General features: G+C 38.2%; 2 protein-coding genes across 3 annotated transcripts in view; both read right to left on the bottom strand.

The window, feature by feature from the left end:
* LOC102210483 (vesicle-fusing ATPase-like) overlaps positions 1 to 1,642 on the bottom strand; it is a 28,921-nt gene extending 27,279 nt beyond the window's left edge. Inside the window, exon 1 of the mRNA XM_005725818.2 lies at positions 1,508 to 1,642. Coding sequence (XP_005725875.1) covers positions 1,508 to 1,519 — 12 coding nt within the window. The 5' untranslated portion in view covers positions 1,520 to 1,642. The remainder of the gene's footprint in view (positions 1 to 1,507) is intronic.
* A 2,039-nt stretch (positions 1,643 to 3,681) lies between these two features.
* On the bottom strand, positions 3,682 to 11,864 carry psmd11b (proteasome 26S subunit, non-ATPase 11b). 2 transcript variants are annotated; one of them, XM_005725816.2, is made up of 13 exons: positions 11,606 to 11,864; positions 10,440 to 10,541; positions 9,706 to 9,902; positions 8,740 to 8,797; positions 8,253 to 8,447; positions 6,500 to 6,644; positions 6,348 to 6,408; positions 5,917 to 5,979; positions 5,538 to 5,663; positions 4,782 to 4,817; positions 4,621 to 4,672; positions 4,389 to 4,531; positions 3,682 to 4,299 (listed from the first exon to the last, which is right to left on the bottom strand). In XM_005725816.2, the coding sequence occupies exons 1-12, from the start codon at positions 11,694 to 11,696 to the stop codon at positions 4,389 to 4,391; spliced, it is 1,269 nt and encodes a 422-aa protein (XP_005725873.1). In that variant the 5' UTR covers positions 11,697 to 11,864; the 3' UTR covers positions 3,682 to 4,299. The 2 variants fall into 2 exon arrangements, with proteins under 2 accessions (XP_005725873.1, XP_005725874.1); XM_005725817.1 differs by having other exon boundaries at positions 3,682 to 4,294.
* Between the last annotated feature and the right edge of the window lie 1,705 nt (positions 11,865 to 13,569).

Genomic DNA, 13,569 nt, shown 5'->3' with positions numbered 1-13,569 from the left:
CCGCGATGTTGAACTGGGGGAATGAAAGAACATGTTTTTCTAGAGTCCACAGCAGCCCTCACTTCTGTTATCAACATTCAAGACGTTTACTGGGAAAAATCTGATAAAAGTCCTTTAGCAAACCATCTGTTTAACGAGCTTAAACAAGAAGATAATTGATCTTTCCTCTTACTCTCATCCAGCGGCACTTTGTTTTACACAGCTACAGCAAAACTGACTAAAAACTAAGGCTGTGTGTTACATGTTGCACTGGCTGAGAACAGCCCATTCTTTCTCTTTTTGACAGTAACACCTGTACTATGCCGAGGTGAATCTAAACGGCGATCACTACATTAATTTTAAAGCTATGGTTACTAATATTTTGCACATGAATTATGCTATAGTATTAACTGTATTAAATACAACTTGACTATAATGCATCAGATTCTCTCACGTCTTGACAGAGATGCCTTCAAATACACTAAATTTTATTAATATAGCCTAGTAGTTATTTTCCAGTATTGCTGATCAAAACATTTAGAATACACACACATTAATACAGTACTTTTAATGCTAAACTATTGTATAGAGTTTTTTCTCTTACAATGCTGATATGTCTGCAGCAGCAGGGTTGCTATTAAAGGTGCATCTTATTTTGCAAAATCAGCGGCTGTGCTGTTAACGCCTCCCCTTACAAATACACTTGTAGCAAGATTGGGAAATCCTGGGTTAACTTAATGAGATGATGACAAGCTTCATGTGACTGCTTAGTCTGATTGACATGTCAGGGGTGAATCCAGACAAAGGAAACATACCCTGGGTATACTAACCTTACTTTCAATTACAGACCCCAGTACCTAAGCAAATATATTACTGCATATAACAAAAATGCTGCTGAAATGTGTTTGTTTCATGTGTGTGAATTAATATATAGGATGATATATTAGAATATCACACTTTTAAAATCACCAAATACCCTATATCTCTGAAAAGCCCTATACCCAGTGACATAGGGCTTTTCAGGCTTAATTACTGGTTAATTGAAAGTAGCTAAAGTATTAGTAAAAATGCAATTTTTAACACTGAGTTAAAAGTAAGTTTGGGCTTACAGTAAACGTTTCTCTTTATGTGCCTTTCTTGTTCCCTTTTACCCATTAAACACCGCAACACTTCCTTCATTTCACTTCAGAGACACATCCAACCCTGAACAGCAGGTTTTTTATATCGAGGCTAAAAACACAGCTAAACAGCCCAAATATGGCAAATGTTACTTATAATAATTCACAGGTGGGAAACAAAAACAGCTGCATGAATGCTGAGTTTCACACTGGTCATAAGATACTCCATTTGTCTTCCGGGCTACCTACGAAGTTATGAATGACAACTGAATCTGCCACACAGCTAGTGCTGTGCTGGCTCACTGTCCGAGTACAAACCCCCCTGCAGTCCTCTAAGTGTACTTCCGGCTTATTCTTCAATATTTTCCGCTCCAAGTGTACTTCTGAGTCTGAGCTTCAAATAAACTCACCCGTGTAGACATCACTGTGGGCTGTTTTTGTTTTTTATCCTACTTCTGGTTAAACTCTGCATCAAGCTTCCGCTGACAGAGGTAAACGCACAGACTGACGTCGAAGGAGGCGGGATTTCAACACGTACTGTAACGTCATCACGCAAGCGACGGGAAGCTTGTTTCTGAAATCCTTAGACACCCATAAAACTGATCTTCTCCCAGGTTGAATTGCTCCAAGGACACAAAAAAAAGGCTGTGTCAGATAATAGATAAAACAAAATCTTTTCTATATGGGGAAAAATGATCCACAATAACATTAGGCTGGGTTTAGACTTAGTTTTAGATTACAGTCTTCAGTTTTTATTATGCCTGTGTTTTCCTTTCATATTAGAAACCCTCAGAAATTTCAAACTGGGATGTTATTTAGGGATATCAAAAGTTATGTAGCCCTTGGACCAGGCTTATCTGGTCCTAAGTCCAGCTATAATAAAACAATGGCGTTGAAGAAATAAATGTTTTAGGAAATCAGATATTAAAATGTCAATTTGTGGATTATACAACATTGTAATTTGCAATATAAAGGTGAAAACACATATTAAACATATAGGCATTATTATCATTGGGAACAAGAATTATGGGAGAAAAGAACAAATAAACAAAAAAAATGTGGCTAAAATGTAAATGTGCTAAGTCACATGGATTGTGGATTCTGTGAAGAAGATGATGTGTGAAACTTTTTTGTTTTGTTTTCTCAAAATAGTTTCTGTAGATGAAGAACTCAGTGCAGTAGAGCAATGTTCGGATGTGGTGGAGGGGAGAGATTTACATCACGGACGTGCAGCCAACAAATCTGCAGGAAGTGTTGATATGATGCGGTAATGTCAGTATTGACCAAAATATCTGAGGATTGTTTCCAGCAGCTTGTTCCATCTGTGCTACTTAGCAATAAGGCTGTTTTAAAGGGAAAATGCATATGTAAGTGTCCAGTGAGTGTATGATCTGTCTGCTCTGGGAATCATATCGTTTCCACATGAAAAACTTCTAATAAATAACTACTATAAATGTGCAATTTGATAACCACGTCTTGTTCTATGAGTTATAAAAACTTAAATATAACTGCCTTCAAATCACGTGGACAGCAGAAAACTATTTATGAAAACATAAGCTGGAAAACAAGATGCTTAAATTTCAAAGGCAAATGGAAATCTTTATTTCAGATGTGGAAAATCTGTTAAAAAAAAAAAAAATCTGTAGAAATGCTGCGAGGGGATCCAAAGTTACTCATAATGATGCAGTATTTGATCTGGAACTCTTAATTATCATGACAGCTACAGTAACGACTTGTGCTTCTTGTTTTTTGAGGAAAAGAAATAAATCTTGCTTAGAATCATAGAAAAGGTTAATTCAATGTGATAAAACAAATTACCTTTAATGAAAAAAAAAAAAAAGCAAAATGAAAATCAAAGCCATTAGAAAAAATGGATTTAATGCCCTTTGATGTAAAGTTGTTACTGACAGAGCAGCACACAAAAGTGTAGTCTTGTTCTTAGGGTGTTAACATCTCCATTTTGGGAGTAATTTTAATTTTTTAAATGTAAACACCTCTTCTTTAAAAAAAAAAAAAAAGAAAGACATTTGCTATTGTATACATCATCTGGGATACTCTACCATCATTAAATGCATGTCAGAGAATTTTGCAACATGAAACACCAGCCTACTAACCACCTCATGCAGCTTTGTGGTTAACAAACTAGCTCCATTGGCCCAAATTATCAACTTTTTTTTTTCTTTTTTGCAAGAGACAAGACAAAATCCTTAAAATACAAAATATTTATTTTCGAAAATGTCTTTATAAGAGAAAAACAAAACGAGAAAAGAAAAAAAAAATCAAAAACCAAATCAAAACCATACAAATTGTTTGGTTGCTAGCATACCACACTAGTGCTAGGAACTAACAATGGAGAACTGTTCACCCGGGTTAACTCACAGACGCTCAGAGGCGATGATCTCCACCTCTATCCTGCGATCTCATTGCATCCAAACACTGAGGCAAACAGAAGCGCCGAAAACATGGCACTAGTGGTGAAATGGCATCCTGTCTGTTCTAGAAACTTATAATAGCAGGAGGGGCAGACGTGGCAACCATCTGATTTCCTTTTTAAAAAAAAAAAAAAAGAAACACAAAAACCAAAAACAAAGAAAGTGTTTAATACATATCTGAAATACAGAGGGGACTAACTGTTGGCATTGATATGGCGAGGAGCAGGAGGGGGGGAAAAAAAGAGCTAGAGGGAGCTCTTGGGCTAAAAATCAGCACTCCAAGGAGCATCCCAACCTTCCAAAAAACTGAACAGTGTGCTTCTGAAAGATATGGAGAAGGAAGAGAAAGCCTCGCAGAGCCCGAGGCCACAGAGGTCAAAGTTGCACCTTTGAGGTTGCAGTGGAGTCAGCTTTAAGGCTTGGCAGGCCGAACCTTACAGCAGATATAAACATATATATATTCTTAAACCTTTCCATCTTTTTTTATTGTGGTTGTACAATATTCCCTGATGGCCTGATATGGCCGCTGAGTGTTATACAGAATCCTGAAGAGATATCAAAATTAAAAAGAATAAAAAAGAAAAGGGAAAAAAAAAGTGATGAAATTGTCCGTGGAGGAGGGGTAGAGAGGGGGGAGGGTTTGATGGTGGGGGATCCTGTTTTGTTGCAGTTTGTGGGACTTCCTGTTGCTCTCCCTTGTCCCCTCTGAAAATGTTGCACACGCTGGTCAAACACACAGTTTCTCCATCTCACTGCTGCAGTGATCTGCTCTGAGGGGGTTTAAAAAAGAAGAAGAAAAATAGATTTAGACGAGAGAAAGAAGACTGCACATATAACCGAATCCTTTAATTTTACTCACCTATGTCAGCTTCTTGGCTTTGTTGTAAAGCGAATCCACGACTTTGCTCATGTTCTGAATTGTTTCCAAAGCTGCTTCGTATGTTTTGTCCACTGGGGGTTCTTCAAATATGATCAAAACACCTTCACCTTGGTCGAGGATTCCTAAGGCGGCGTGCAAAAAAAACAGTATTACAGCAGACTGCCGAGTATAGCTTTGCAAAATACTTTTTTTAACACAACAACACAATTACCGTGAAACTTTTTGTCCAGAATCATTTGTGATAATTTCCTCTCAACATCGCCCTAAAGAGATAAAGATAAGGAATTAAAAATGAGCTGAGATACACAAGACTGAATGTTAGCTTAAAAAAAATTTAAATAAATAATAAATCCAAAATGCAGCAACACTTACCTTAGATAGTTTGATTAGACCTGATATGTGTTCTATCTGAAAACCGAAGGACACAAATTAAATACAGATCTTAATTATACATTTTTCAGTTGTAATGATGAAGAACAAACAATAACATCAGTCTGTACTAGTATTAAGTAATAGACCTGTTGCAGTCACGCAGACTTCAGCTTCTATTGTTTGATAGAAATACGCAGTATAAACTGTATGATTAGCACAAGAGTTAAATCAAATAGAAAGGCTTTTAATGTAGCTGCCTCATCATGCTAATAGTCCACAGTGTGTCCGTGTGCCATTTCTGGATATTGCAGGGTTTCTCCAGGATCACTCAAACTGATATACCTTTGGGAAATAAGGTGATGCATCTAAAATATATTCACGCAGTTATGCAGTGACTCTAGAGAGAAAGATGCCAGTATCTCCCAAAGTTTTCACCAAAATGAAAGTGTAATAAACCAAACAGCAGGGGAGGGGGAAGCATTATTGCTTAGAAAATCAAGCTTTCAGGCCAAGAGATGGTATCGCATTAACTCAGAAAAGCAGAGGGGGGCTTATATGGCTGCCAGGGCAACAAAGTCTGCTAGCGGCTGTATTTACAACGATCCCCCATGTTATGAGATGTTTTTTCTTCAAAGACACAAATACAACTTTACTTTTCAGCAAATGTAAAGTTTTAGGACTGATTGGTAAAAGTTTTCACATTTTGTATTACAGTGGTGGGTTTCCTATATACACCTGAGCCTTGCATGTTCTCACCTGCACTCTGGAAAATGGTTCAATGACTCGGATGAGGTTTTGTTCCAGCAGGTTGTCGTACAGCTTGGCCAGGTGAGTGTTGATGATTGGGTCGTCCCGCAGCTCTGCTCTGTACTCTGTGAGGGCCTGGAACATGCCAAACTCTGACTTAGGAAAACTTTAAATTGTCAAATAACAAGGAGGCAGCTTACGACACAAAACGTCAAGGTTTTAATCCTTCAAAATGAAAATCGAGGACCTAATGTTAACTTCTGAGTGTGTCACCTCACCCTCAGCTGACAAATGTGAGGCCAAAGAGACCATAATGACAAAATGTGTGTTTCTTTATCTTTATCTAAAGCCACCGGGCAAAATTTGACAATGCTAAAGGCATTCTTACCTTTTCAAAATCTGCTAATGATCTGTTCTTGCAGGCCTGGGCTACACATTTCAATGCTTCTGTCTACAAACAGAAAGATGAGAAAAAATATTAGTAATGTTTTTATTAAGAAAAAAAACATTAATGAAGCACCCACACAAAACTAAGAAATATCTGGTAGTTACAGTGAAGGTCATTTTCTTCTGAAACACACCAACACATTTATTTAAATTCAAATATCATCAAAGATTTGAGTAAAATTCTGCAGCACTCGCACAAAAACTGTGTGCTTCACTTAAATAACACGTTTATTACACCTTTGCACACTAAAGCTGCTGCTTTGTGAATAATCCACAACTGATATTTCTATTTTATTTAGTTCAAAAGGTGGTTTGCAGCATTTGTGATTCTTTCCGTGTTTGGATAAAAATCCAATGACAGCTTGTACTTGCCTGTCTGCCTGCGTATCTGAGGGCCAGTTTACCGCTGATCAGGGCTTGTACCTCCTCTGGCCTGAAAGAGTCAAGTAATAAATACGTTCATTAGACATTTAAAGAGTGTTTAGTACCACGTATTACTGTAAAACAGTATAAGTACTACTTACGAGTTGAGTACAATTTTGCACAGGAGCATGTATTTGAGTGCTGTGATGGCTCTGGGGCTGTCGATTGAGTCGTAACCCTCGAAGGCCTCAAAGAAGTAGGAGTAGGCTGTCTTCCAGTCTTTCTCCTCTGCTGCATGGATGATACCTGCACCAGAGATGACACAGCATGACAGTTACTATTTCAGGCAAAAACAAAAACCCACAACAGTGAAGTATGTGATGCTTCAACAAAAACTCGGAGCGCCGAGGCTGCCATATGACTGCATGACTCCAAAGAGTATTAAAACCACCCTGTGCTGAGCTTCTCTGGGCGTTGCCCGACATGGACAACTTAATCATAACGCTGGAAAGTACAAAGGAAATGATCATGTTGTGTCATTTTTTCAGGTCATATTGTGTTATGCAGCTAAGTCTAAGAATTTAGTCAGCCATCCTGTAATCAGGAATTTAGCAGTTTGATCCCAAGCACCTCAAAGTCTGTATTTTGCCGTGTAGACAAAACACTGAAAGTCAAAAACATCCCAGATGTGTCATGAGTATGTATGCAATCGTAAAAGGGCTGCCTGAATGCAGCTTTTGGTGCAAACTGCTTTAAACTGTTTATAAGACTAGAGAAGCTCTACTGTATTAATCCACTCCACCATTTATATCCATGAATAAATATGATAAAATCATGCCTCCAAGCTCTTCTGGCTTCAACATCAGAAACTGTGTGGTTTTCACATACTCATAACCGTTAGAGGCACTGGAGATCAAATCTAAATTTGTCATGCACCTGTCGAGAAAAGACCTGCTTTATGTTATTAAAACACAAAATAATTATTAATAAGGGTAAAAATTCTTGATGGTGCAGCACTGTCTACATCAACATTTTATTACTCTAAACCACCATAACTTCATTCAACTTAACAAGAATAGAAAAATTTGCCTTTTTTGTAAATAAAGCTGAAACTAAGAAAAAGGAAAAAAGGCCAGAAAATTACCATTTACTATGAGATCCTATCAAACAATATTAAACTGTAGAAAAGGGCATCTCGTCAAAGATTTATGGCATGCCTGGCACCACTCAATGACTGAACCAAAAGAGGACAACGTGGTAGACATCAGGCACTAATTTTCCACATATCGAACTTATGCAATCGAATGACATAAAAGATTCTATCAATGACAAAGTCTGAATTTTTGCATGGTAGTGTTGCAGGAAAGGATGGCTTAAAAGCCAGAAAACTGTGCCGATCTCACATCGTCATAGCATCTGCTGACATCAGTCCTTTCCCCTCCTCTGAACAACTAAGTTGTTCATTTTACTGTAAAAATGTGAAACTAACCCTTGCAACATTTTTCAAGCATCATCAGTGTTAAATCTGACACCTCTTTTTTCACTAGTTATTCAGAGGGACTGTTTAGGCTGATTATTACTTTTTCTTAATCAGTATCGGATCATTGCGTTTCTACTGAGCAGAGCATGGATGATGTACCTTCAGGCAGAGGTATAATATTATGTAGTCTGTTAAGTTACCTTCTACAATGGATGAGCACACCATTCATTAGCTGTTATATCCATCTGCCTTATTAACCGTTTCAGCCCCATGCAAGAAATATTCAGCAGTAATCAGCTGGTCAACTGTGAACCTGCCCTTTACAATCCCGCATCTTTATGAATAAAAAAATGAAGGAAAAAAAATAGTCTCCCATTTTTTGATAATTCGCCCAGACAGAAAGTTATTCCAGGTAAGACTTTGGTAACTCTTACCTGACTGCATGTCCAGAGCTGCCTGGAGCTTTGGAGGACAGTAAATGGCGTTGGCGGTGGTTCTGGCTGAAGTGAGGGCTGCGCGGGCCTTGGGCAGGTTACTGAGGGCGTGGTATGTCTTACTTTCAAGCAGCTGCACCTCAACCAGAAGAGCTTTGTCATCCATCTTTTTCAGCTCCTGGAGCAGCTGGGAGCCTGAGGGTAAGAGGGCAAATCTGGGTTAATATTGTGTACGCCAGCTTCTGCAATAACTTTGATCAAAATTATGCAATTGCCTGGGGATGAATGCACAATTATAGTGCTGATATGTGCTGCTCAATTTCCTCCCATAACCCCTTATTTATGAAGTATTTTAGTCAAGCATTAACTTTTTAAATTTAGCACTAGAAGAATGAAAGACTTCTTGCCAAATATCTTGGTGGTAGAAAACAGACATTGCTATTCACCCAAAACATAAAAATGTTAAAAAGGATCTCTAAACACTCACCGAGAGCCAAGGCCTCCTGGTATCTTTTGGTGTCAAAATAGAGCGAGATCAGTCGTGCCTGAAAGAACAAGAAGCTGTTTGATGAGCAGAGAACAGCAGCAACAGCTGTGACATGGAAGCAGTTATAAGAAACAACTAATGACAGAATCGTACCCTTTATTAATTCCATCAGAGTAATCTTAACTTCTACAGCATTTTGATGATGAAAACATCTGGTTGTAACTGGTATCAAACTGTTTCTTGCAGGTATCATATCGAGCTCCGCACTGAGCATCAAGAAATCACACCGTGAGCATTTTATTAGCTTTCCAATAATTGCTGTAAATTACAACTACAACTGTCATCCTCTTCAGGCAAAGGTAAAGGATTCATAGGTTTCCTGTTTTCATCCAGGTTCATCTCAGAGTCACAGTGGTGGTGTTGCACAACCAATCGCTCCATCATTATCTGTCTGAAATCACAGCGTCTCCCACTCCATGAGTCAGAACGCATTAAATCTGATCTCTCCCACAGCTGCTATTTATGTTTGGGATATCATATTTCTTTGTTTTCACTATCATTACTCATAAACTGTGTTCCATGTCAACACTAAGTGAGGTCAGGTGGGAGGACAGATATATCAGCTAGCAATAACTTCATTTATGACAAATCCAATAACCATCTTTATACTCCTCTTCTATCAGAATGGCACAGTTCATGTACTGCAATTTGTTGCTTTTACTACTCTGGAGGTCTTTACTATCAAACTTCCAAAATACAAAATAATCCCCCACTTAATCCAGTTATCTTTCCCCTTCCTTTTATAAAGTAGAAAGGCCACATCTGGTGTAAAAGTGATAGAGTTCAGGAAAAAGACTTTGTAGCACTGTTTTAACACTTTTCTGCTCTCATACGTGGTGTGGACAAAGTATGTATGGGCTTACACATTTTAGGTTTTTTACAAGCCTATGCTAGACATCTTTTTACCTCCAGAGCTTGTCGTAGGAAGGTCCTCTTCTCACCCTTGGCCCATTCAATGCATTCAAGACACAGCTCCACCTCCTGTCCCGTTGCTGCTTCCATGTCAAGGAATAGATCTAACAGAGAGCGGACGAGCCGAGCCGCCTTGGCCTTACTGATGGACATCAGGAAAGGCCTCACAAATTTCAGGAGTCCACCAAGTTCTGTGGACAAAAACAAAAAAAACTTATTCAAAACTTTAAGAGCAAAAACATATATATGACAACATCTCTTAGTCTGAGCAGCGCCCTGCAACAGGTTTAGGGAAAACTTATTTTGTTAACCCTGAAATGAGGAAAACTGAGTTTTTTGTTGCAAAAAGACGTATAACCTAAACAGATTGTGAACCTAACTTGCTCACTGGCAGGTTTTCTCTCTGATTGGCACCTCCTGCTGCACCTAAAGCAGCTATAAGAGCTCTTATCAGATCAGCACAAGTTCACACTACAAATGCTGAAATCCCAGTGAGATATTCTTACTAGATGTAACCATTGTATGGTTTATATTTTTTATATTCAGTTGATGTAACTTGAATTTCACCCCTGTCAGATGAGCTTTTCTGGAAGCTTAACTTTTCTCATGTTGGAGTAAATCGATTCCGAGTTTAAGTCTAGACTCAGAGTTTACTGAAACTGTTTTCTGGAACAGGACCCAGGTTTTAGCCAAACATAAAATGTACACAGAATGTCTTTGAACATTACCTGCAGCTTGTCCCGTTTTTGCCAGCAGTGTGCCCAGCTCCAAGATGCTTTGTTCTTTAACTCTAACCGCTTCCTCATCGTTCTCTTGAACATCTCTTCTCACTGATAAACAGAACAAGTTCACATGAGAAAAAAAATATTAAAATATAACTATGAGGCAAGTAAATTTACAAACATGCATAGTGATCCACACTTTATTATAACAATACACAGTCCCATCTTGTGATTTGTCATGTGACATAAACAGTTTAACCAAAAATATTTAAATAAATAAAATTAAATTTTCTTGGTTCCATAAAATCCTCAATAACAAAATCTTTTGAAATACTTTTGAAATGCCAAAGCTGTGCAGGACAAAACTGAGATATCTTAGTCCCATCACCATCTCCAAAATCCAACTAATTTACTAAAGAAAACAATCCTGAGGGAAACAGTCAATTTGTGGCTTAATAACTAAGAAATAATTTTGCCCCTTTGAGCAGTTTCAGGGGAATTGAGCATTTAATAATTTCAGCACTGATACTAGAGATATACAGGTGGAAAGAACATAAGTTCCTTAGAGATAAACAAGAGAAAATGACATCTTGCCAGCTAGTAGGGCTGGTGTGACATGGCAGATTGGGGACAGCTATGTCTGTTGTGGGAAATGTAAGAACTCTTTACCACTACTCGTGTGTTTACACCATCATTTAGTTATTTATAGAGGTCCAGCTGATTATGAAACAGGTTATAGGTCCTCTCGCTTTATAAGGTAGCTGCTTTTCACTGTGTTGTTGAGAGGCTTTTGATAACAGGCTAATGATGTTAGCCTCAACACTAACTATGCTAACATGACAGTCTTTAGTTGGGTCAATGACAACTGTGCTCAGTGTCACAGCTCCAACACACACACACAGTGGAACTCATGCACAATTCTGACAACCACCAACAGACACATTCCATGGCTAGGCCTAGAGTTAGCAACGGTGCTAACGAGCTAACATCCACCAGCTAGCAATTCCCGTTAGCCACCGTTCTACAGTGAGTCAGCACGGCACACCACCGGCTCCAGCTATTCAAAGCCACTAGCTACATGCTAACCCCGCCGCCTCACACTAACTGTAAAATCATTCATTACAGCAGTGAATGGGATGATATTCACCTCAAAACACCAGCCTAAGACTCACCTATTGAATGTAGGATGTCGATAGAGGCGTTGCGATCCGTGCTAATGAGAGACTGAGCTCTCTGAAACTCAACCACCGCTGCAGCCGCCATCTTCCTTATTCAAATGCTGCCTGAATGAAAAATACGTGCGGGGACTACGTTAGCAAACGCCTGTGACGCCACTGTACATCTTGCATGTCGGGATTGAAAGGAATAATGGGAAATGTAGTCATCAAATTCCTTTGTTGCAGTATTAAAAACATAAATAGAAACTAGTTCTTATTTCTGCCCATGACAATTTTCTCCCCACAATAACTGAGAATCTTGGATCCATTTCGTCTTCACTTCTACCAGCTGTGAGAAATTAATGTTAATTCTGATGGCGTATTCAGTTTTTTTTTAAAACCTTGACTACAGTTTTTAGAGGTCTGTTTATTTTTCTGTTTTATTTTCTATTCAGTTTTAAAGTTCAGTTTAAAATGTGATCCCTTTCAGAGAGCTCCGTGGCTAAATGCCGCCCTAAGAACGATCATCCCTAATGATGCGCGCAGGCTGTGCTATTCTGAGATCAGTTTGGGAGACAGAGTCTAAAAACTGATAAAACATTAATGTGGTCTATTTGGTGTGTTTGTTATGGATTAAAATCATGCAATTATATTTTTATTTAGTGCAAATTTACCCCGGCGTAGTATCCAGGTCATAATATCTCTTTGGGTCCCTAAATGTGTGCTGATATTCATTCTGTGCTCTTGCTGAAGCATATTCTAATTGGAAAAACATATACAAATAATGTCATTAAATTTACTGCATATCAATAACTGTTGTCTTCTGTCTCTCATAGTTTTTGTTTTGTTCTTGTCTCTCAATGTTCTCCATGTTCTCCTATCTTTTTCCTCACTCCAAAACCAGCTGTGGCAGACGCTGCCTCTCCCCGAGCCTGGTTCTCCCAGAGCTCTCCCGTTAAAAGGAAGTTCTTCCTTCCCGCTGTTGCCAAATTGTGCTAACAGGGATTCATCATTGTTGGGGTTTGCACTCTAATACTGATCTTTTCATTATCTAGCATTGTAAAGCGCCTTGAGGTGACTCTTGTTGTGTGTTGGTGCTATAGATATAAAACTGAACCAATTTAAGCTGAATTCTATGGATACTAATTCTATTTTTCACAGTACACAAAACCTACTTTCTGATTAAAAACTTTAGATTACATTGCCTCTTGAGAGTTTTGCATGATATCACCCTCTCTATAAACGTGCTTTATTTGACTCTGACTCTAGGCTTTTTCGTTTCTTTCTCTTTTTTGTTACCTGACCATTTTAATCTTATAAAGGTGTGCATTGGTCACATCTTTCTCGAGAAAGAGATTTTAATCTCAAAGGACTTACTGGTTAAATAAAGGTTAAATAATGCATAAAAGTATAAAATCTACACAATTACTTAAGACTTTATTTATTTCTTATCTTTATGTATTTAAAAAAAGAAACGCTACTTTACCTCGGTTACTTAAATATATCTTTGTATTTATTTGACTCTGACTATAGGCTTTACAGAACATTGGCTATGCAGATCAAGTGCATGTGTACAAATGGCAAATTAAATATTTTATCCCGATCTTTATCTAAAAATAAATAAATAAGAATAAATTATTTCAATATAAATATTTGTAATAAATAAATACAATACATTTGGGTTTTTACAGCAAGTTACTGTAAAAAATAGCCCTCTGAAATATACAACACGGTATGGAGATTAAAATCTGCCAATCAGGCTGTACAATGGACCTATATTCACAACAGGCTTGCAAACCCGGGGCTATGCTCACATTACAAGTAGGCGGAGGGGTACTTCCAGATGAGTGCTGTTGCTTTGGTTATGTAGGTGCTATAGGGTGCCACGAGAAAAACATGCTAAGAGTTCATCGGGTTCATTTTCAGCACCTGTGTGTGTGTGTGTGTGTGTGTGTGTGTGTGTGTGTGTGTGTGTGTGT

This window comes from Pundamilia nyererei, unplaced genomic scaffold (genome assembly GCF_000239375.1).
Source record: "Pundamilia nyererei isolate P.nyererei 1_Seehausen unplaced genomic scaffold, PunNye1.0 scaffold00017, whole genome shotgun sequence".
Classification (NCBI taxonomy): domain Eukaryota; kingdom Metazoa; phylum Chordata; class Actinopteri; order Cichliformes; family Cichlidae; genus Pundamilia; species Pundamilia nyererei.
The sequence above is the reverse complement of the archived record's forward strand: the minus strand, read 5'-3'. Positions and strand labels throughout refer to the sequence as shown.